The 25415-nt window shown below is 39.7% G+C and overlaps 2 protein-coding genes across 2 annotated transcripts; one reads left to right on the top strand and one right to left on the bottom strand.

The window, feature by feature from the left end:
• Positions 1-11395: 11395 nt before the first annotated feature.
• On the top strand, positions 11396-17441 carry LOC306747422 (up-regulator of cell proliferation-like; the record flags this gene model as incomplete). The annotated part of the gene is made up of 2 exons (XM_079230482.1): positions 11396-11420; positions 12772-17441. 2 exons carry the CDS (start codon positions 11396-11398, stop codon positions 17439-17441), a joined length of 4695 nt encoding a protein of 1564 aa, XP_079086608.1.
• A 5276-nt stretch (positions 17442-22717) lies between these two features.
• On the bottom strand, positions 22718-24636 carry LOC306747421 (C-type isolectin Sp-CL4-like; the record flags this gene model as incomplete). Its single annotated transcript, XM_079230481.1, has 4 exons — positions 24526-24636; positions 24307-24440; positions 23644-23772; positions 22718-22840 (listed from the first exon to the last, which is right to left on the bottom strand). Exons 1-4 carry the CDS (start codon positions 24593-24595, stop codon positions 22718-22720), a joined length of 456 nt encoding a protein of 151 aa, XP_079086607.1. The 5' UTR covers positions 24596-24636.
• Between the last annotated feature and the right edge of the window lie 779 nt (positions 24637-25415).

Genomic DNA, 25415 nt, shown 5'->3' with positions numbered 1-25415 from the left:
AGATTATCGGAGCAGTTACACATATATTATATTTCGTTCTTTACCAGAAAGATTGTTTTTCACCTGTTTCTTATAGAAACCAGCTGGTATTCTACAATAAACAGTTTTCTTGATCTTCTTTTTAAACAAAACAAAGAAAAATTAGAAGAATATGATAGATTTTACTTCAGAAAGTCTCATGTTTACTTACAACTTAAAAAAATGTAATATTTGGTTCTTTTTTAGTTGTATTTGTTCTTGATGAGATCACTAGCATACGCGCAGCTAGCGCAAGCGCTAATCACTTTATTACAATTATCCCAGCGTTGTGCGAAAATAAAAATTCCCTGATGTTCCTCAGAGTTTACATTGTATTCTGCCACCAAACAGTTCCTTTCAGGAACTCTAACCATAACCATCACAATAGATAGCATGCGCGCAATTATCGATTAGCTAGTAAAGTTAATGCATTTCTCAAAAATAAAACAGGACAGGTTTCCAAAAGACTGAATCAAAAAACTATCAGAGGAACAAACAGGACTCAGGCGTACGGACCACAACTTAAACAAATGATCCCCCAATGGGGCAGGAGACAAACGGGGTTTAAATACACAGGGAAGGTGCGGGCGATTAGACACAGGAGGAAATAATCAGGGACAGGGCAGACAATCAGCAGACAATCATAGGGGCAGGAAGTGCAGGGAAACAGAGGACACAAGAGACACAGACTTCAAAATAAAACAGGAAACAAGAAAGACTCAAACCATGACAATATATGGTAATAGCTTAGGTTCTGCCTCTTTTGGTCTTTCGTCAGAAACCTGGTTCCATTGTGCATAACCAATTCAGAAGAAGCTCAGTCTGGCAGACTGAGCGATTGTTATATACAACTGTAAATCATAGCTTGTTTTATGAAAAACAGCTGTATTTGGATATATTGAACACCACAAGTAATATACTGTTCAAGTGAAAATATGGTTTGGTACATGAACAAATTAAAATGTCACAGATGTGCGCAAATGTGCCCCAATGCAAATGTTGGAGTCCTCGTCTGAATGTTCTCTGTTCTAAACCCTCTCTAACTTTGTTCTGCTTCACTTTATCAAAGTCAACCTTTGCAGAGAGAATGTTCACATATTGAGTTATGATTTGGGTTAGAGAATGTTCACATATTGAGTTATGATTTGGGTTAGAGAATGTTCACATATTGAGCTATGATTTGGGTTAGAGAATGTTCACATATTGAGCTATGATTTGGGTTAGAGAATGTTCACATATTGAGTTATGATTTGGGTTAGAGAATGTTCACATATTGAGTAATGATTTGTTAGAGTTGGACCTTCCAGCTGCATCATTTCAAAGAAATAATCATCCTGAAAGTGATTTTTTTATAGGCTGTGGGAAATCTGTATGTTCAGATCCTGGGAGGTGGTGGGAAATGAGGTCCGGGATCCAAAAAGTTATAGTAAAATTATATTTAATAAAAAATGATAGACATCTTATGCTACCGCACGGGCCCTTTAAAATCCACGGCGCACTTCAGGACACCGGTCCGAACAGTCCGCTGAGCAGAGTTGAAAGAGACCGAGCGCTCGCGCATCAGTTAGTTTTCAACTCATTCGCGGGACTGGGTCCTTCCTGTTGGTTTAATGTTTTATTACTTTTCTAAACATATTACTGGCTCTGCCGTTTCATGGGCGGAAATAGACTACTTCCTCTTCGGTCTTCTTCTTCTTCTTCTTCTTCTTCTTCTTCTTCTTCTTCTTCTTCTTCTCCTAAAAGGGTAGTGTCCATTGTCTCAAAAAGTCAATGTTCGGCTCCGCCCCCTCAGGCGAACAAGAGAACTACAACTCCTTAAAGCACTAGTCAAGATATCATGCAGCATGCAGTATAACATTCATTCACACATCAATCATTCTAGAGTAATAAAAGTGACCTTCATATGCATACAATTACAAATCCCTCATAATAATATCCCTTATTAATTATCATATTCCATGCATTGTAATTTACACACAAACAACTCATTTTATATAGATGTGCAAGTCACATGTGACAAACTAAGCTTAAAAAACACTACAAGGCGGACCTGAAACCTTTTCATTTGTTTCTGTGTGTCATCTTCATTTACTCTTAACCAGCAACATATAGACTGGTATTTACACATCTGAACAAAATCTCACATGTGTAGCTTTTATTATTACACCAAAACTATTTAAATAGTCATATTGGTTGCAGAGATACACCCTTTTCAGTTTGGTGATAACATTTTCAAGCAGAGGCCTACACATAGGTGGGTTTTTAAACATCCAACCTCTTCTCTCACTTCACTCACTAATAGCTTATTGTATAATTTTATATATGGCAATAGCTTGCGTTCTGCATCGTATGCTCTCTTTTCAGAAACCTGGTATCGAGTTCCGACCAGGTCTCCTGCTGCTGGGCCGTGGTTTGGGGGTTTGGCAGAAACAAAGCCTGTTGTTCTGGCTCGACTGCAGCTTCACAACAGCTCTTCCTTCCAGAGACAAATAGTTAGTAATTAAGTGGTGATTCAGTGAGATGCACTCAGTTCAGTGGTAATTATAAAAACTGCTAATTTAGAGTGTTACTCCGTCAACCCGTTCAGATTACAGTGCTGCAATTTAATTGGTAAAAAGACTGTAATTACTAACACGATTCACAATATGCAAACTCACATTCAATCTAGTTTTCCTTCTCATCTGTCAGAGACGGTCTGGACCAAGTCTCATTAAACTCAGATCGGGGAGATAAATGCATTTTTAAGTATTGTGTGATGTGAATTTATTGTTTCATTTTAGATCATTTAGACCATTCTATCTCCTGACCACCAGGGGGCGACTCCTCTGGTTGTATAGAAGTATATGCTTCATGTGTTAAAGCTGCATTCTCTCTCCTGACCACCAGGGGGCGACTCCTCTGGTTGTATAGAAGTATATGCTTCATGTGTTAAAGCTGCATTCTCTCTCCTGACCACCAGGGGGCGACTCCTCTGGTTGTATAGAAGTATATTCTTCATGTGTTAAAGCTGCATTCTCTCTGACCACCAGGGGGCGACTCCTCTGGTTGTATAGAAGTATATGCTTCATGTGTTAAAGCTGCATTCTCTCTCCTGACCACCAGGGGGCGACTCCTCTGGTTGTATAGAAGTATATTCTTCATGTGTTAAAGCTGCATTCTCTCTGATCACCAGGGGGTGACTCCTCTGGTTGTATAGAAGTATATTCTTCATGTGTTAAAGCTGCATTCTCTCTGATCACCAGGGGGTGACTCCTCTGGTTGTATAGAAGTATATTCTTCATGTGTTAAAGCTGCATTCTCTCTGACCACCAGGGGGTGACTCCTCTGGTTGTATAGAAGTGTATTCTTCATGTGTTAAAGCTGCATTCTCTCTGACCATCAGGGGGCGACTCCTCTGGTTGTACAGAAGTCTAAATGTTCCTTACGGAAGATAAATTACACTTCATGCACGGACTCTGAACCACACAGTTATATAACGCCCATAAACAAAAATACATCATTTATTATTGAAAATACAGAATTGATGAATATGTAATCGTTGCTCTCGTCAAGGATTTAACTGCTGGACACAAGAAGCCTCTTATTTCACTGGTTTCTTGTTTCCACATTAAAACCAGTTGTAGTTCCCGTTGACCTCCAGGCTGTTAAGTTAAGTTAAGTTAAGTTTTTAAAATGTTAAGTTTTTAAAATGACATGTCAACAATGACTTGTTAAAAAAAAAAATCTTGTTTTTAAAAACGTAAACGTAACTATCTCCGCAACCACAAGGTTGATTAACTTCATTTAAAGTAAAATAAAAATGTAAGTAACCGTTAAGTTTAAGTATGTGAACTCTGTAAACCATAAGGTTTCACTAAACCCGTGATAAGTACCCCTTAGTACCTGTAAAGACGTTTATGAGTCCTGAGTCCTCCCTGGGTTGCGTATGTTTCTTAGACCTTGCCATACAGCACATGAGGAAGCTCCTGAACATTTCAATACCCAGCATGCCTGAATCGGACAATGTTATGGCATGAAATAAGTATTTTTTCCATTTTTGAACCAAACGACTGAAACTGTGATTTGTGTTGCAGATTCCGATTCCGATTGCTCATTTCATGTTGGATGTTCACAGTTATGATCAAAATATGGTCTAAAAGTGATTTATTTGAAAATAAAATAAAAATTCTTAAAATAATTCTGAAAAGTATTAGAACTCCTTTGGGGTTCCTATCACTACTTGAACACAGGGAACAAGAGGTACAGAAAGCGTTCAGCCCCCATTTTGGGTCTCGGGGGCTCAGAAGGTATGAATGAACTTTATGAACGTTCATCAAGGTGTCATCCGTCACGGGCCGTTCTTTAATCCAGATGATGTTAAAAATAATAACGAGTCTGTTTCATCTGACTGGAGGAGGTCTGGTAAGGTTGTTTTCCACACTAAATGTTTTAAATGAAAGAGAACTAAACTGCATTGAGTCAAGAGAATGGGTTTGGCGTCTTATGGGTTCTAATATGTGAGAACCAGCAGGAGGAGGAGCTTTAGGAGAGAGAAACAGGAAGTGAATGAACAGAGACACTTCATTCATTCACATATTCTATGTGATGCTGCCACCATGTGGTTCCACACACACGCACACACACACACACACACGCACACACGCACACACACACACACACACGCACACGCGCACACGCACACACGCACACACGCACACGCACGCACGCGCACGCACACACACGCACGCACACATGCACGCATGTACACACACACACACACACACACGCATGTTTCTCGTTCTGCGCTTTTATTTGACATCATTCCTTTTACTTTTAATTTGAGGAATGGACTTTTACTTTAAGCTAATGTAACGTAATGTCTCAGTTTAAGTCCTCTCTAGATCTCAGTCTAGTCCTGGTCCTCTATATGACCAAATCTAGCATCACCTGCAGCTCTAGCAGCAGCAGCGTCTCCTCCTCCTCCTCCTCCTCCTCCTCCTCCTCCTCCTCCTCCTCCTCCTCCTCCTCCTCCTCTTCCTCCTCCTCTTTCTCTTCCTCCTCCTCCTCCTCCTCCTCCTCTTTCTCTTCCTCCTCCGCTCTGGGACCGACACCACGCTGCTGGAGACCCAGGACGTGTTGCTGGACCTGCTGGAGGGAAGGGGGGCACGGGAGAACCAGAACCAGGTCTGAGAGGTAGACTGTCAGACCTGCTGCAGTAAAATGAGACGTTTTCTAAAAGGGTGCTCAGAGACACTACCACTTTAGTCTACAGGGGGCGACATAACCAACACTACCACTTTAGTCCACAGGGGGCACCAGAACCAACACTACCTCTTTAGTCCACAGGGGGCGCCAGAACCAACACTACCTCTTTAGTCCACAGGGGGCACCAGAACCAACGCTACCTCTTTAGTCCACAGGGGGCACCAGAACCAACACTACCTCTTTAGTCCACAGGGGGCACCAGAACCAACACTACCTCTTTAGTCCACAGGGGGCACCCGAACCAACACTACCACTTTAGTCCGCAGGGGGCACCAGAACCAACACTACCTCTTTGGTCCACAGGGGGCACCCGAACCAACACTACCACTTTAGTCCACAGGGGGCACCCAAACCAACACTACCACTTTAGTCCGCAGGGGGCACCAGAACCAACGCTACCTCTTTAGTCCACAGGGGGCACCATAACCAACACTACCACTTTAGTCCACAGGGGGCACCAGAACCAACACTACCTCTTTAGTCCACAGGGGGCACCATAACCCACACTACCACTTTAGTCCACAGGGGGCACCATAACCCACACTGCCTCTTTAGTCCACAGGGGGCACCAGAACCAACACTACCTCTTTAGTCCACAGGGGGCACCAGAACCAACACTACCTCTTTAGTCCACAGGGGGCACCAGAACCAACACTACTTATTTAGTCCACAGGGGGCACCAGAACCAACACTACTTATTTAGTCCACAGGGGGCACCAGAACCAACACTACTTATTTAGTCCACAGGGGGCACCAGAACCAACACTACCTCTTTAGTCCACAGGGGGCACCAGAACCAACACTAACTCTTTGGTCCACAGGGGGCACCAGAACCAACGCTACCTCTTTAGTCCACAGGGGGCACCAGAACCAACACTACCTCTTTGGTCCACAGGGGGCACCAGAACCAACGCTACCTCTTTAGTCCACAGGGGGCACCAGAACCAACGCTACCTCTTTAGTCCACAGGGGGCACTAGAACCAACACTACCACTTTAGTCCGCAGGGGGCACCAGAACCAACACTACCTCTTTAGTCCACAGGGGGCACCAGAACCAACACGACCTCTTTAGTCCACAGGGGGCACCAGAACCAACACTACCTCTTTGGTCCACAGGGGGCACCATAACCAACACTACCTCTTTGGTCCACAGGGGGCACCATAACCAACACTACCTCTTTAGTCCACAGGGGGCACCAGAACCAACACTACCTCTTTAGTCGACAGGGGCCACCAGAACCAACACTACCTCTTTAGTCCACAGGGGGCACTAGAACCAACACTACCTCTTTAGTCTACAGGGGGCACCAGAACCAACACTACCTCCTTAGTCCACAGGGGGCACCATAACCAATACTACCTCTTTGGTCCACAGGGGGCACCATAACCAACACTACCTCTTTAGTCCACAGGGGGCGCCAGAACCAACACTACTTCTTTAGTCCACAGGGGGCGCTATAAACAACACTACCTATTTAGTCCACGGGGGCACCAGAACCAACACTACCTATTTAGTCCACGGGGGCACCAGAACCAACACTACCTCTTTAGTCCACAGGGGGAACCAGAACCAACACTACCTCTTTTGTCCACAGGGGGCACTAGAACCAACACTACCTATTTAGTCCATGGGGGCACCAGAACCAACACTACCTCTTTAGTCCACAGGGGGAACCAGAACCAACACCACCTCTTTTGTCCACATGGGGCACTAGAACCAACACTACCTCTTTAGTCCACAGGGGGCACCAGAACCAACACTACCTCTTTAGTCCACAGGGGTTGCTAATTCTGATTCTGAGAATCTACTCTAAATAGAAGTAACTTTAGTTGATGGCCTTTCTGATTGTTTTCTGCTGACTGTGTACTCTGCACCCACATGATGTCAATGCAGTCACAAGGAAGTTCAATAAAACTCTGGTTTCTACAGTAATGCTTTATAATTTTGCTTTGCCCGTAACTCTTGGTGATTCTGGTAACACGACAGACCGAAGAGCGCCATTGTGATAAAAAATACAGATGGTGCCGTGCAAAGTAAAACAAATTCAGTGTACAAACAAACTAAATTGGCACTGGTTCAGTCAAACTCTTGTACAGTAATTGTTAATGATTCATTACAGTGTGCATGGTGTTTGCTTGTTGATTTAACTTTGAGCCTAACTTCCATTGCATTCTGTATGTTATACTTCTGTATATGATTATAAATGTCTCCACACTGAACATTGTAATGGAGCATTCATATGTAAAGTAATGCTTGGCCTCACAGGGTTACTCACTGAACTGTTTGTACATTCCTGTCACCTTTGCCAGGTCTTTTCAACCTTTTATTACTCAATCTTTTGTAGTTAATGAACACGCTGATTATTTTCTGCTGACCATGTTTAATCTGCAGCCATATGATGTCAATAAAGTCACAAGGAAGTTCAAGAACATTCTTCTATCTTCAGCATAACAGTATAATATTGTTTTCCCCAAAGTTATTGCTGATATTGCAATGACTACTTTCACGTTTGAAACGTTAAATACATTTAACTGACCATATTTATTTTAAGGTCCATGACTGGTTTTTGTCTTGTTGTTGTATTTCCCACCTTAATGAAGTATAAGATCTGAATACTTATTTCCCGGCTGACATTAAGGAATGTGAGGTCAGAGTTTTGTATTTTTACCCTCCTGCTGGACAGGGAGGTGCAGGACCGAGAGGTGCAGGACAGGAAGGTGCAGGACCAGGAGGTGCAGGACCGAGTGGAGGAGGAACTGGTTTCTCACATAATTTATTGGAGGAATTTATATGTTTTTATGTTTACAAAAACTAAAATGTATCGCAATCAAAGGAGGTTAAAGAATACCAAAGTCGAACATTGGACATATTTTGTTTATGGATGTAACTGATGCAGCAAGATTTAAGGTTGAAGGTTCTTTTTACAGATCAATAAAATAATTTGAACTTTCAGGTTCAGAATCCTTATCATAGTCTGATAACACAAAGTCATGAAAAGATTACATACAATATACAAAGCCACATGGTACATTTGATCACAACTATCAATACATAAAGAATGCACAATAAAAACGTTTATTTGATGAAATTTGATAGAATCTATCTGGAAAGTTTGCGTCCAGACCTTTTTCTGGTTTGAACAGTTATTATGCAGCATAGAGGCAGAAGATGAGGAAGAGTCGTAATAGATCAGAATACGCTTAAACTCAACGAAGGAGCCATAACATCTCCTGTCTGGCATTTCTTTATCTACTTATTGCAAAGTCCTGGAATAAGTGGAGCATTACATGAAGAAGCTGTAAAAGGTGCTCAAGGGCCATGACCTCACCACGGTATAAATGCAGGCGAGGTCAAGCGATGCCTCCAGATCTTAAGAAGCACATCAGGGGACCCGTGAGATGCGTTGCCTCCTGCAGCCTAATGTCAGGTAAGATGATGACCATGCATTTACCGTTTGATCATCAACAAAGACTGAGCACTTCTAGATATCCTGTGATCTGAAAATGTATACAGATGTTGTTTATTTGTATCTTTAAAGGAAGAGTGTTTTTTTTGTCAACTTAATGTAAGAGTGTTTTATTTGTGTCAACTTAAAGGAATAGTGCTTTATTTGTGTCAACTTAATGTACGAGTGTTTTATTCGTGTCAACTTAAAGGAATAGTGCTTTATTTGTGTCAACTTAATGTAAGAGTGTTTTATTTGTGTCAACTTAATGTAAGAGTGTTTTATTTGTGTCAACTTAAAGGCATAGTGTTTTATTTGTGTCTACTTTATGGAAGAGTGTTTTATTTGTGTCAACTTTATGTAAGAGTGTTTTATTCGTGTCAACTTAAAGGAATAGTGTTTTATTTGTGTCAACTTAATGTAAGAGTGTTTTATTTGTTTCAACTTAAAGGAATAGTGCTTTATTTGTGTCTAATTTATGGAAGAGTGTTTTATTTGTGCCAACTTAAAGGAATAGTGTTTTATTTGTGTCAACTTAATGTAAGAGTGTTTTATTTGTGTCAACTTAATGTAAGAGTGTTTTATTTGTGTCAACTTAAAGGAATAGTGTTTTATTTGTGTCAACTTAATGCAAGAGTGTTTTATTCGTGTCAACTTAAAGGCATAGTGTTTTATTTGTGTCTACTTTATGTAAGAGTGTTTTATTTGTGTCAACTTAAAGGCATAGTGTTTTATTTGTGTCTACTTTATGGAAGAGTGTTTTATTTGTGTCAACTTAATGTAAGAGTGTTTTATTCGTGTCAACTTAAAGGAATAGTGTTTTATTTGTGTCAACTTAATGTAAGAGTGTTTTATTTGTGTCAACTTAAAGGAAGAGTGTTTTATTTGTGTCTACTTTATGGAATAATGTTTTATTTGTGTCTCTTTCAAGGAAGAGTGTTTTATTTGTGTCAACTTAATGTAAGAGTGTTTTATTTGTGTCAACTTTATGTAAGAGTGTTTTATTCGTGTCAACTTAAAGGAATAGTGTTTTATTTGTGTCAACTTAATGTAAGAGTGTTTTATTTGTGTCTACTTTATGGAAGAGTGTTTTATTTGTGTCAACTTTATGTAAGAGTGTTTTATTCGTGTCAACTTAAAGGAATAGTGTTTTATTTGTGTCAACTTAATGTAAGAGTGTTTTATTTGTTTCAACTTAAAGGAATAGTGCTTTATTTGTGTCTAATTTATGGAAGAGTGTTTTATTTGTGCCAACTTAAAGGAATAGTGTTTTATTTGTGTCAACTTAATGTAAGAGTGTTTTATTTGTGTCAACTTAATGTAAGAGTGTTTTATTTGTGTCAACTTAAAGGAATAGTGTTTTATTTGTGTCAACTTAATGCAAGAGTGTTTTATTCGTGTCAACTTAAAGGCATAGTGTTTTATTTGTGTCTACTTTATGTAAGAGTGTTTTATTTGTGTCAACTTAAAGGCATAGTGTTTTATTTGTGTCTACTTTATGGAAGAGTGTTTTATTTGTGTCAACTTAAAGGAATAGTGTTTTATTCGTGTCAACTTAAAGGAATAGTGTTTTATTTGTGTCAACTTAATGTAAGAGTGTTTTATTTGTGTCTACTTTATGGAAGAGTGTTTTATTTGTGTCAACTTTATGTAAGAGTGTTTTATTCGTGTCAACTTAAAGGAATAGTGTTTTATTTGTGTCAACTTAATGTAAGAGTGTTTTATTTGTTTCAACTTAAAGGAATAGTGCTTTATTTGTGTCTAATTTATGGAAGAGTGTTTTATTTGTGCCAACTTAAAGGAATAGTGTTTTATTTGTGTCAACTTAATGTAAGAGTGTTTTATTTGTGTCAACTTAATGTAAGAGTGTTTTATTTGTGTCAACTTAAAGGAATAGTGTTTTATTTGTGTCAACTTAATGTAAGAGTGTTTTATTTGTGTCAACTTAAAGGAATAGTGTTTTATTTGTGTCAACTTAATGCAAGAGTGTTTTATTCGTGTCAACTTAAAGGCATAGTGTTTTATTTGTGTCTACTTTATGGAAGAGTGTTTTATTTGTGTCAACTTAATGTAAGAGTGTTTTATTCGTGTCAACTTAAAGGAATAGTGTTTTATTTGTGTCAACTTAATGTAAGAGTGTTTTATTTGTGTCAACTTAAAGGAAGAGTGTTTTATTTGTGTCTACTTTATGGAATAATGTTTTATTTGTGTCTCTTTCAAGGAAGAGTGTTTTATTTGTGTCAACTTAATGTAAGAGTGTTTTATTTGTGTCAACTTAAAGGAAGAGTGTTTTATTTGTGTCTACTTTATGGAATAATGTTTTATTTGTGTCTCTTTCAAGGAAGAGTGTTTTATTTGTGTGTACTTAATGTAAGAGTGTTTTATTTATTTCTACTTCAAGGAATAGTGTTTTATTTGTATCTTCTTTATGGAAGAGTGTTTTATTTATTTCTACTTCAAGGAATAGTGTTTTATTTGTATCAACTTCAAGGAATAGTGTTTTATTTATATCTTCTTTATGGAAGAGTGATGAAGTAAGATGATGAGTTTTTGTTGGATTTGAATGGATTTAGACGTACAAATTAACTGTTCTATTGGTGCTATATCCTAAAATATGTCTAACGTGTATCTAACTTTGCCTTTAGGTTCATGAAGAGGACAACAGAGGAACATCGGACCTCAAAAAATGGACACAGAAGAAGAGACCTCAGGTACACATCCATACAGATTATACTGTTACAATATTGTATATGTAATTAAGTGTCTCAAGTCAAAGTTAGTATATCCAAATCAATTCGGCTTAAATTAAGCGTGAGATAAGTTGACATGTAATAATTTCCTAGTGGATCTGCCGTACATGTAACCTTAATGCTAACAATAGGCATCTAAAACTAGATGGGTATGGTTTGGAAAATTGTCGGTTAAAGTGAATTCTATCTAGTCCACTAAATCTTAATAAGTATATAAAGTTCAAATGAGCTCACTTTTACCAGCTGCAATACTATAGTGATGAACACTTGAATGCATTCAGTATTATAATCAACGATATCAGACTGAATAACGAGGACACTTTTTACTTTTACTCAAGTATTTGTACACAGTGCTGTAATACATGATGCAATCATAAACACATTGGTTGTATAAATTTATATTGATGACTGGGCAAAAACCCTCTCAAAGGTTTCTCTTTCATAGCCCATGTGGGCGTTGAAGTCTCCCATGAGAACTATGGAATCTATGGAACCAAGAAGGCCGGATACTCTGAAAAAGCCATGTCGATGTGTCCTTCAGACACTTAACCCCGAAATGCTCCCCTCGCGTTGGATAAAAAGTGTCAGCTAAATGAAATGTAATGTAATGTTGTTCGGTGCATAAGCACGAACAACAGTCAGAAAAAAAGTACAGTCCTCTAACACGCCTTGGCGAAACAGCCCGGCGCCTGTGGAGCGGGCCTGCGTGCGCAACCGGGCGGTACACACTGACATTGATGAGCTGTGCGACTCCGCGCAAGGCGCTTAAAAGTTGAAATATTCTCAACTTTTAAGCGCCTTGCACGGGGTCGCACAGCTCATAAAAACGCACAGCGGCGAAAAAACACAAGAAAAACGCGAAGCGCGGCATTTAAAAACCATAGGGAAACAATGGTTTTGGTAGCGACGCGTTTTTGAGAGTCGCGTCTGGTGTGATCGGCCCCTAATAATAGCAGTTTTGAAACATGATATAATGTGTTATCTTATAATGTTTTATTATTATTAACACACACCATCATCTGTCAGCCTGTTTCTCTGATGTATATTATCACTTCAGACCACAATATGTTTCACGCATCGTTACGGTTAGATTCAAACGCATGGAAAACGCAATAAAATGCATCTTGTTTAACTTTATGAGGCATTTACCAAAAAGGGAAGATTGAAATAGTCTTTGTCCACACGAGTTGGAGAGGACTTGAATAAATTGAACATGTCTTCTTCATTGCCAAAAAAAAAAAAACTAGATGATTTTTTAAAATTTGACTTCATTGAAATACAAGTTATTTTTCTTTTCTTTTGTATCTTTTAGGTCTTTTGAAATTTATCTGCAAACTTGGACTGGAAACATTTCATCCCAACAAGCTCTCCCTTCGGTGTCTTTTGGAGATCAACGAAAATAGCATAAATGAAGAAGCTGTTATATCAGTGGAGCAAATACCGAGGTGTTTTCTCAGAAAACTATTTAGAATCAACGCTGAATGCAAGAGCTTGAAACAATTTTCAAACGATCATGAGGAAAACAATGACTTCTTTGGCCTCGACCTTTACACTTCCGATGACTCTGCAGAGAATAACATTAACCCTCTTGACCTCATCGTTGCCCTCTTCCTATGTGCTGACAGCTTCTTGCAACAGGAAATGGCTCTCAAGATGTCAATGTGTCAGTTCCCTGTCCCACTGGTGTTGCCCCATTGCAATAACAGTCAGAGTACCCTGATGCTGTGGGCTCTGAGAGACATCGTCAAAGAGTGGCGTCCACAGGAATTGTCTGAATCAAGAGGGTTTATTGAAGACAACATTGTCCAAGCAAATATACCATTGTATTCCTTTGTGAGGCTGAACAACTGCAGTCTGTCCAAGTCTCAGATTTTGAATCATGTTCTCAGCCGTGGTCAGCAGAATAACAACATGTTCATACACAGAGATATGGAAGGAGGAGCACATGAAAGAAAGATTGCCAATGGCTTGGTAGAGGTTTGCTGGTACCTTCCCTGTGGCAAAGAAGATCTTGACATATTTCAAGAGCCAGTTGCCTTCGCCAATCTGAGAGGAGACATTTGTGAGTCTCTTGCACAGTTCGCTTTTCTTTTTCAAGTGTCGACTGCGACTTTTGTATTCCTGGACAAAGTTGAAACCGAAGAGCAGAAGATTCTGACTTCTCTTCAAGATGTGAAATCCAAACTGTTCTTGGTTGTAAACGACAAGGAAGGAAATACTAAAGAAGATATGACATATGTAAAGACAACCGTGAAAGAAATAGATCTACCGATCAGCAATGTGAAGATCAAAAACTCAAGGGTAAATGTAGCAGAGTTTTCAAATAAACTTTCTGCAACCATCAATACCTCCCTGTCAGAAAAAAAACCCCAAATAAGCATTGAAAATATGCTTGACAAAGCTGTTCAACTTGGTCTGTCTGTGGACGAAAGCACAAGTGATGACCAAAAGAAAGCCGCTGAGAAGATTGTGAAAGGAATTGGGGTACGGAGTATACCAGACTACAAGAACCTACAACTGTCTTTGCAAGGAGATAACTGGAAAAGGTTTTCCCAGTTAGAAATGGAAGAATGTAGATTAAAAAAAGCTGGTGATTTGGGACTGGAAAAATATAAATCTCAGCTACAAGCAGAAATACAAAAGATCAAAGTGGAGCTCAGCAAACACAAACTATCCAAAGCTATGGAGAGTTTTATTGAAGCCTTATCCACACGTGACAAAGAGAAAAGAGATTTTTTCCTGAAGTGGATGAATCTCAAGCTCAATGCACATTTGCGCTCTGTCAGTCCAATATCTTCACTGCGTCACAAACTGATAGAGCACAGCAAAGAAACGGAGGTAGACGTAAAAGCGATCACAGAGTTAGATCAGGCTTTGCAGGATAGCTCTTTAGGAATAGAACATTACATGAGAGAGATGGGACTGATCTATGAGGTTTGCCTGCAGCCACAAGACACTGCTGATAGAATGTCTCACCTCCCTGGTTTTGCTGCTGAAATGCTGATAGATGGATATCCTTTAGAGATCTTGGATGGAGATGCTTCCAACATCCCAGAGAGATGGGTGACAGACGTCCTAATGGAGCTTCACAAGAAGGTTGGAGAGAAGAGCAGACTCTTGGTGCTGACGGTGTTGGGTGTTCAAAGTACCGGGAAGTCAACACTCCTCAACACCATGTTTGGTGTGAAGTTCCCTGTCAGCAGTGGCAGATGCACAAGAGGAGCTTACATGGTCTTCCTCAGAGTGGGTGAAGATATGCAATGCAAGCTGAACTGTGACTTCATAGTACTCATTGACACAGAAGGTCTTAAGGCTCCTCAATTGGCACAACTAGAAGACAGTTATGAGCATGACAACCAGCTGGCCACCTTTGTCATTGGCTTGAGTGATGTCACCATTATCAATCTTGCAATGGAGAACTCAACAGAAATGAAAGATGTGCTGCAAATCACAGCTCATGCATTCCTGAGAATGAAGGAAATTGGGAAAAAGCCAGTGTGCCATTTTGTGCACCAGAACGTTGCTGGAGTCTCAGCTCATGCAAAGATGAGGACCGAAAGAAGACATTTCTTAGACCAACTCAATGAAATGACTCAAATTGCAGCAGAAATGGAAAAGCAGCCTTCCATCAAGGCATTCACAGATGTGCTGGACTACGACATGGACAAAAACAACTGGAACATCCCAGGACTCTGGCATGGGACCCCACCAATGGCTCCAGTGAACACAGGTTACAGCGTAGCTGTAACAGATTTCAAGAGGAATCTTTTAGAGACAATGAAAAGAGAGAGAAGTGATGAAGTCGCACAGATCCCAGAGTTTCTATCGTGGATGAAAAGTCTCTGGAAAGCAGTCAAATATGAGAACTTCATCTTCAGTTTCAGAAACACTCTAGTGGCTCATGCGTACGACAACCTTTGCAAAGAGATCAGCCAATGGGAATGGGAGTTCAGAAAGGAGATTCTCTCCTGGCAAACAGATTCAGAGTTAGAAATCTCAAATCCTGACAATGCATCTGAGCTCCATTATGGGAATCAATTGGTTGATTCAAAAAAATCACAGGTGTCGGACAAAATAAAAGACCAACAAACAATAATGCAGAAGAGACTTCAGGAGTACTACAAAAGGAAAGACAGACATGTGCATCTGATAGAGAAATACAAATGTGATTTTGTAAACCAGATCACTAGTCTTGCAAAAGAAATCCAACATTCAGTAAACAATAAATTGGATTGTGCACTTGAGCTCAGAAAAAGTTCAAAAGAGGCTAAGGACATTCAAAGAAAACACAGAGAAATCATTGAAAAACAAGTCATGAAACTCTTGAGTGACTGCAAACAAGGCTCACTGTCTGATGAGGAACTGCAAAGTGAGTTTGAAAAGATGTGGGCTGAAGTCACTATCAATGTGTCTGGCCTGAAAGAACAAGATATATCTGCAAGAATCCTTGAACAGCTGAGAAAAAGTTTCTTCAATCGTAATGTCAATGAGGCTTTACAGAACATTGGAGACCTGAAAGAAATAGCCACGGGTCCTTTCAAGGCCAAAAATGAACATATGAAAAAGAAAAAAATCTGGATGTGGGGAAAAGAGATAAAGAGAGAATTACAGAGCTCTGCAGAGTCCTGCATTGAGTCCTGTACACGATTTGTACGAGATATTGCAAGAACAGACACAGATTACAATGATTATTTTACAAAGGAGCTTCTGGAAAAAGTAGACGAATCCCTCAAAAAAGTCAGCAAACATATTAAGCCCAAGTTTGAGATTGACCTGAAACTCCACATCTGTAGTATTGCCTCAAGAGAGTTCCTTCAAATGCACCGGGCATTTTTGGCTGATAGGGATCCCAAAATGCAGCTGAAGAAGTACAAGACTCACTACTTGTCAGACTTCATCGATTTATACAAAAAGACAGATCCCTGCCAACGCAAAGCAACTGATTTTGTCAGACTTTGTATCAAACCTGCTGTTGAAATGTACATCATCAGATCTCTGGGAATTGACATTGTGGATGAGATTCTGAACACTTCCCATTCAGCAGAGTTCAGCTCTCAATCTTTTTTCCAGTACAGCATTCAGAAAGAGTTACTGCAAAAGGAAGACTTTGAGAGTTTTGTAAAGTACAATACTAAGTATGAAATATATGTCAAGGACTGGATATTTCAGCACATCCTGCAAAAGATGTCTACAGACAAAGCGTTGTGCAAACTGAAGAAGAAGACTCTGAAGGTCATAGCAAAGAAAATAACAGAAGCGGTAGAACACGCCTCAAAAGGAGAGGATGGTGTTCTGCTGCCAGATGACCGGAAAAGCATCACACAGCTCATCAAAAACATGCGCAAATATTTGATCAAAGACATCTCGATTTCAGAGGAGGCTGAAAAAACCGCCCTGTTTCAAATCCAAACCACTTGCCATCAGTTCAAAAAGAGCCTCACTGAATCACTGAGTGAACTGAAGGAGCAGCTGCAGGAGGAATTCTCAAACTCTGAAGACATCACTGACACTCTGAACAAACTTCCAACCAAACCACAAGATGAGCTTTTCAGGCGGGTGTTTGGCTGTGGACAACAATGTCCATTTTGTAAAGTTCCTTGTGAAGCTGGAGGCAAACACAGGAAACATCATGCAGCTGTTCATCGGCCACAAGGTCTTGCTGGATTTAAGAACAGAGACAATGAGAAGCTGGTTGAAGTACTGTGTACAACAGATGTGTGGAGCGAAAGTACATTCAGAAACGCACTCACAAACTGGGAGTGGCGTCCTTACAAGGACTACACCACGTACTATCCAGACTGGCACATTCCTCCTGACTCCTCCATACAGACGTCTGACTACTGGAAACATGTCCTGGTTCAATACAATGAGAGATTTGCTCAAGAATACAGCGTCAAGCCAGCTGATGTTCCAGACGCTTGGAGGAAAATCACAAAGAAACAAGCACTGAAGGGGTTAAAAGATGCCTTCAACATAAAGTGAACAACATACAATCCTGACAAGTTAAGGTTAAACCACAAAATGTTTAAACAAAGAAGAGTTCATCATAAACAAATGTACAAAGAAAACCAACAGGAGACGAGACCTGAACACGTTCGGGCAACCGGCAGAACAATCAACAAATACAAGACGGATCAACACTATTTAAAAAGATAAACTTGGCTGAACCATTATCTTTATTTAGAAAAGTAGGAGTCTTCTGTCTATTTCAATGTGATGATCAACAACTTAAATGTTTTGGAACCCATGACAGACTACAATACGTGTTGTTTTATTGCTTTTTATTATATGTATGTTGCTTTGAAAATTCAACAGATGTTGTGGTTAAAACTCAAATAAGAACTAAACCAGCTGCCGACAGTGAACACGTCCTTTGGTTTGATGGATGACGAGAATGACGAGTTTGAGATGAAGAAGTTGCAGAAAAGCTTTACAAAAAAGCTGGAAACAGTAAGAGTCTTACATATGTTCAATAGTCTAGTTCTGGTTTATTTTTTATATTATAAATGTTGTGTTTTCTTCAATCGGTCTTCTGAAGGTCTTTTCGCATATTTAAAGAAATGAGGATCTACTTCAAATATCATTTAAAAAAGGAGATTGTGTTTATTGTTTTTTGTTGCTGTCTCCCGATGTGTATAATAAGTATGATGCTAAAAACAATGAAACCACCATAATAAAGACACCGTGTTATTCATGTTGTTGTCATTTTTTTTCTCTTTGTCAAAGGTTTTGTGCACATTAATAATGATGTCAATGATAATGAAGATTTACTCCAAAGACCAAGTGTGAAACAAAGAGATGTTGAGTAACGGACATGTCAGCGGGAGTCATCCATTGCTTCACCGTTGACTTTCTCAAATTAATGTTTTGCAAAGAAAAACAAGGCTAAGTGATGATTGTGTGTAGAGATCCCAGAAGAGCTGCCCAGAGTGAAAGGCATTTATACTGGAATGCAAGATCAGGCCAAGGAGCACAGAGTGAATCTACAACATGAGTATGAATTGCATTTGTGTATTGCAGTGGCGGGCCGTGGATTTGGTACCTGCGCCTACTGTTTAGTTTAGCAGCTGATCACGGCGCAGTAAAAGTCAATAACTCTCTTTATATGTTAATAGAACTGTTTGCTCTAAACAACACGGTCCAACACGACTAATCGTACTAAGTTCACTGTAAGAAAGTTAACGGTGATAGGGACAACAATTGATTACTCACCGTTCAGTCTCACAGAAACGCCGTAGCCAGCTATCTGGCCCGTTAGCTCTGGCTAGCTCCTTGTTAGCGAATCCTTCAGGCACTGAAGCTGCGCCGTCAGTCCCCTCCAATACAGCTTTGCTCAGGTCTCTTTGCTTGGCATCATCTGACTCACACTGAAGCTTTGCACATGTCGTAAGACACGTCCATGTTTAGATGCTCAGACGCAGAAGTGTAAACCATATCCGCCAGATTTGAAACCATATCTCTGTGACGTATTATTGGGAAGATATCATTTTATTAAAAACTTAAACATCTGGTTTAACGCCTCGATGCGGGCCCCGCCCCCAAAGGGTTAAAAGGGGAAATTTAAAAATAATGTAAAACCGAGAAAATGACCACAGACCCCAGAGGGTTAAATAATTAACAAGTCCCGACTATATACTACTTCCACGTATTGATTGAATGCAAGTAACAGTGGACTGATTGGGCATCCCTGACCCCCATTCACAGCTATAAATACTGCGATTGCTTACCATTAGTGACAATTTGGGTGAGGTGTCAACAAGTTTAATCTGGAAAACATAATTAGAACCAAACCCAATTCATTGAAAACATGTAAATAGATATATCCCCTTTCAAGCCGATCAAAAGCTGAATCTGCGTGCATTGAGAAGACCGTCAAAGGATACAATTTAAAGGCCGATGGATGTTTGTACATATTTTTCTTGTGGCTTCCACTAGAAAGGAACGAGCTTTGGCTTTGAAGATAAGTGGTAATGTGCACATAGAGGTCAGCCTCTTATCCTGCCTTCTGCACACCAACATTCAACCAGAAATGATCATCTATTTGATGTAATCTTGGATTTCTTCAAACAACGATGACCATTTCAAAATGTTGCGGTGAGCTCCACAGTTGCCCAAATATAGACAGCTGATAAAATATTGAGGGAATTTGATTTATGTTTTACTATTAAATAGCTGCTTATGGAATAGGCTTGGTTCAGTTACACAAGCACAAATGACTACCTACTGAATACATATTGAAAATACTCACACGGTTGAGTCAAGGGAGCCTTGTGACCTATGTGGTGTTGGAGCGCCACCTTGTGGGTGCTGAGTAGATGCACAGTTGAGCACGTATTCTTTACATCTGTCTGCACTTCATCCTCTGGAGATTAAAATGTGCTACGACAGAAACGCCTCCGGCTGTTTGGAGCGTTTTCTTTTTTACTGTGATCTTTTTAATATCATTCATTTTCTAGGTTGTTACTTTTCAGAATATTTTTCTCCACATGAAATGCTGGATCTTTAGTCAAGTATTTGGAATAAGAGTTTGTATTTCTGGTTTTCAGTTCTTGCATTTTAAAGGCCTGTCTATGGACAGAGATCACTAACTAGCATGGGCAGTAAATACTTGGTATGTGGCGTTGGTTCATGCTTCATACTCGTGCCCATAAAAATAACAGGATAAAAGTAAATAAAATATGAAGATTATATTTGATATGTTATACGTTTTGTAACACAATACAGTTTGGGCTGCTGAACTCAATTCAAAGGAGAAAGAAAGAGCACAAATCTACAAGCATTTATCAAGTGCACAGGATGAAACTACCCACCACCAGGTGGCAGCAGTGCACACATCAACAATTGTTTTCCTGTTTGGTGACAGAGAGATTGGATCTCCTTCGTTCATGTTAAAGTGTCAGCAGCACGTCATCTAGTCACAGAACACTTGATATCAATATAATGCTTCGTCAGACTGCTGAACACATCAAATAAAGTGAAATGTGTTCCATTGAACTTATTCCATGAACTTTCCTCGGTGAAACACTTGACATCACATTATCCAAGAGAGGCCTGCAGACTCCAGACTTTAACATGAAAGACTAGGTTCATATTCTGTCAAAAGAAGAGGACCTCTCAACTCACAATGTACAGGATGAACTATCTCAAACCATTACTTCAAGTAAGATTATCTCATTGGTTTCAATATGAAAACTAGAATAGGTAGAATAACCTGAAACAACCAAAATGTGTGTATTTACATGAAGCAATCAGACATAAGGCTCCTGTATGTCACAGAATATTATTACAAACTATATCCTCTGATTGTTTTTCATGATTATCCTGCTTCATGTTGTCCTGATTCATCAGTGTTTGGTTCCCTCTGGTTTCTCAGCCTTCAGTCTGTCTTGATGAGTGATATGATGAAGCTGTGTTTTCTACTGATGCCATGACATGAAGACAGATGGATCAACTGTCATACAGCTGAATACAAACAGAAGACACAGGAACCATCAACATGTCTTTATGATGCTGGATATTTATTGCAGTAAATGTGAAAGCATGCAGTGGTTACAGTTGATGAAGACGAGTCCAACTGCAGCTCTTCATGTTCACTCTGAACTACTAGAGTCTCACTCTGAACTACTAGAGTCTCACTCTGAACTACTAGAGTCTCACTCTAAGCTACTAGAGTCTCACTCTGAACTACTAGAGTCTCACTCTGAACTACTAGAGTCTCACTTGACACACATATAACTTCTTGAAAGAACAAATATGATCGTTCCAGAGTCCCCAGCCTGTAAAACAGAAAACAGGACAGTCATGTGATTAATGGTATTTCAGGGTTGGTGGTACTGAAGGTTTGCCGGCCCTCCACTGCGCGTCGGGCCTAACAACACCCTTGAACAGTACATTATTGACGATACAGTACTGCCTCTCGTATCTTATTGCTTAAATAATGTATGCTCCTGATATGCCTCGTCCTTCACTTGAACCCTCTCTTCATGTTGAGGAAACCCAGGACTCTGAATATATTCATGTATTGTGTGAAACAGTTGTGTTAACGTCTGTATGAAGTCAACAACTGACTGTCAAATCAAATGAAGTTCAATTAAATAATATCTCAACAATATTGATAGTTAGTTTTCAAATTAAATTGGATGAATCATGAAAAAGAATCTAAAGCAAAATATATGTCTCGTTTCAAGTAAAATATGGGATGTATTTATGAAAGAGTGAAAGAACAGAATGCTTCCGAAATATGTGACTAAAATAAAGTACTTCATTCTAGAAAAATGAATTTCACTGAATTGCCTGAATTCACTGAAAACTTGTTATATTGATCTCATAATCTAAAAAGGGACTTCATCTGTGGTTATTAAACCACTTGTTTCAGCTCTAGTCCTCTCTGTTTACATCATTATTGGACAGTAAATGAATGTTAGCATTCTGATCATATTGAGCTCTCAGGTTTATTTCCTGTACTTCATCTCAGATGTGAGTGGGTACGTTTGATCAAAGGTTCTGTGCTTTGTCTCGTAGTGGAGCTTCACATTGCTGCTTTTAATAATCATCTCGGTCTCTGAACATATGAGACATTCTGGTTTTGAACTGTCCATTGGAAGAATGAAGACAGAAGAGTCCATTCTTGGTTCAAGACTCTGGTCTCTGACCACTTTCCTCTTTTACGAGAACAACATGTGAAATAACTTCTGACTCACGTATTATTCTCAGACTCTCCTGTGTGTGTGAATCTCACTGAGTAGGAAGTTGATCAGAATACATATTTGGTTTTCTGAGTAGCGTCACGTGAGATGATTTACATGCATGTAGTTGGTGGTGTGTTTCTTGGACCGCTGAACGAGTGCCCTGAAGGCTGGACAAGTTTAAATAGAAGCTCTTCATCAAAATGTAATAATCAATGATCTCTGGGTTCTAGGTTCAGGGTTCAGACACAATGCGTCTAGGACCGGATCCGGACCACGGTCCTCCTATTAGTGACCCCTGCTTTGTTGCAGACATACAGACATTACATACTCTGGTGTCAGAGAGGTGTATACAGGATGGACTTCCCAATCTGACACAGTATTTTAAATCAGTGTGACATGAAGAGGTTCAGTGAGGTTTAAATGCAGCACCTTCCTTCATGCTCATCTGGACTGTTTTCTTGAGCTCCTTTAATAATCATCCACCAGGGGTCATGAAAGTGTCTTTTCTTGAGGTTCAGAAGTCGACGTTCATCTCTATGAAGTTATAACCTCTCCTCCTGAGTCTTTAGTTTACTTACTCCAGTAGTTCATCTCAATGCAATGCTCATTCCACCAATCGTTGCTCGGCTGGCCATGAGCCCAATGGGAGTAGTCGTGTTTAGTCCCATCGGTCCAAACCAATCCTTTGTTTCCCTGAAAACAAAAAACAAACAATGGATAACCTGAGGATGACTACTGCACTAACATTCATCCGGTCTGTGTTCTTCATCTCAACATAATTATGATCAGATTAACAATCCACTGGTCAGCTGGTTTATGATGCTCCAGTGTGACTCGTATGTCTTTGCATTGGAGTCGTCTCCTGGATACTAAATCACTGGACTTTAATAAGTCAAAGTCACCAGAATAATATTGTTCAATAGTATAACTACTTCTTCAGTACTACACTAGTGCAACAGCACAGGCCTGTTACTATTACTGTATTACATTATGTTTTATTTGCAATTCACGCATTCTATTTACAACAATCAGACATAAATATTGTTCTTTTTACTACATCTCACAGGTATTTTTGGGGGCGGGTATTAGTTATCATTGTTGTAAGTTAGTATACAAGTTATTATAAAAAGGATGAAACAGCATAATAATTATAAAAGTGCAGTGAAATATATCTATAAGTCCTGCAAAAATAAAATTATTATGCATTAAATGTAATTGTTATATTGTAAGAGTCAAATCTGAATCTGCACCATAACATCAACATGTGTCAGCAGGTTAATGCACTACTACAACATGGTACTCTGAGGTAGAAGTAAACACTAAGTAGTATTCAGATTAGTAGGATGTTTCTATGTGCTTCTGGGGCCTTTTGAGGGATTTTTTTGATGGGCAATTAGTGAGAATACTAACATAATTCAATAATTAGCATTTTAGCTCTGTGATTTCCTTGTAAACACATTAGAGGCTCAAACTGAGCAGAATCATTCACTTCTTACCCGATACATTCCGATCCAGTAACGATGTTTTGTAGTCGTGGCCCTGTACATGGCACATTCCAGTTGTTCCAGCTCAATAAGGCTGTGGATTGATACCAGATCTCCATTTGGGTACGCCCGACAGGCGTCCTGTAATCAAAATAAATATTCCTCACTAACACTTCACATGGCTGCATCCTCATTCCCTGATGTGAACTTTCTTCTCCTGACCTGAAGTCATGAAGGCTGTTCAGTTCCCTTCTGCTCTGAGGAGAATTCACAAGATCACCCTCAACAATATAAAGATGACTTCAATTCCTTATGATTCATTTTGTCTTCTAATTTTTCTCAAAATGTAATTTTCTTTTGCAGTTTAAAAATTTGAATTTAAATGTTCGAATTCAAGGTTTCACTGTGATAAACTATACAATTTTCAATTATTTTCAAATATGCCAAAATCATTAGAATTCATTTGTCAATTTTTGCTCTGGGTAAATGGCCCTCCATAGCTGAACCTGCTTTATTAAAACACTTTTATTATACTTGAGAGTAAATGGACTTCTCCTTTCCATAAATACAGCTTCCTCCTCTTTCCTCAAGTCTTCTAATGAAGTGATGAGACTGTGTGAACAGGAAGAGGTCAAATGTACTGTCTGTAGTCTGGTGTGTGTTTGTTTTTATTACCTTTGCATTCGAATGAGCCAAATACTTGTCATGGAACGCCTTCACACAGCGGTTTGGTCCGAACTGGAACCAGGTTGCATCAATTCTACATGGTGTGACCGGATATTTGGTCCGACACATTTCTTCAGGATTCCCTGTTTCACAGAAAAAAGAAGTGCTGTTAGTTTAGTGTTCCTGGTGTCTGTGTAGAAAGTGATTTAGTGACAGTTTGGTTCTTACATGCTGCAGAGGCTGACATGGACATCAGCACCACCAGAAGAAGGACGGCAGTCACCACAACAGGACGCATGGCTCAGGATTCACTGACTCTCAGAACTCTACAACTGGAATATCACCTGGAAATGCCACACCGTTCAACCCCATTACAACAAGACACTTCAGTTGTTACCAGTTTTCTAACCCACAGATCAGATTAAAGTTATTTCTGTTCTCTAAAACCTCCACCAAGAGACAAAGAGGACTCACCACAAGCGTCTTCTCCCTCGTTGCATCTCATACTGAAGGTCTGTTTAAATACCTTTCACAGCCATGCTTAAGGGTCTGAATGTTAAAACATGAACTACTTCAATAACACGTCTGTTTAACTTCCACGTCATCCCAGAAGTAGGATCCACCTCTATTCAGTTACAACATTATAATACGAAGCATCCATGAACAAACAAAGCAGTTCTTCAACACTAGGTTGAGTGTTGGCCAGTTCATGAGTTGCAGCTCTATGAATGTTTTCTAAATGTTGATATTGTCACGATGTTGGTTTGTCTGGTGTCTTGTCTTATTGTGAAGTCCTTGTCTTGTGTGTCCTCTGTGGTCCTGCACTTCCTCCCTTGTGATTGCCTGTGTGCCCTGTTCCCTGATTGTGCATTCCGTTCACCTGTGCTGCCCTCAGTGTTTCCACCTGTTCCTCGTTACCCTCCTCTTGTATTTAAACCCTGTTTGTCTTCTGTCCTCTTGTCGGGTTGTCTTGGTTTCTTTGTTCCGTGGTGTTCATGTCGTGTGCCGCCCCGATGAAATGTTTTGTTTTGGACCTTATGCTAATTAAAGCCCGTTTTGGATTTTTACCTCTGAAACCTGCCTTCAGTCTCTCCCTCCTGCACCTGGGTCTCTGCGCA

The sequence above is a fragment of the Taurulus bubalis genome (assembly GCF_910589615.1).
Source record: "Taurulus bubalis genome assembly, chromosome: 15".
In the NCBI taxonomy this organism is placed as follows: Eukaryota; Metazoa; Chordata; class Actinopteri; order Perciformes; family Cottidae; genus Taurulus; species Taurulus bubalis.
This window is presented reverse-complemented; position numbering and strand designations above follow the sequence as displayed.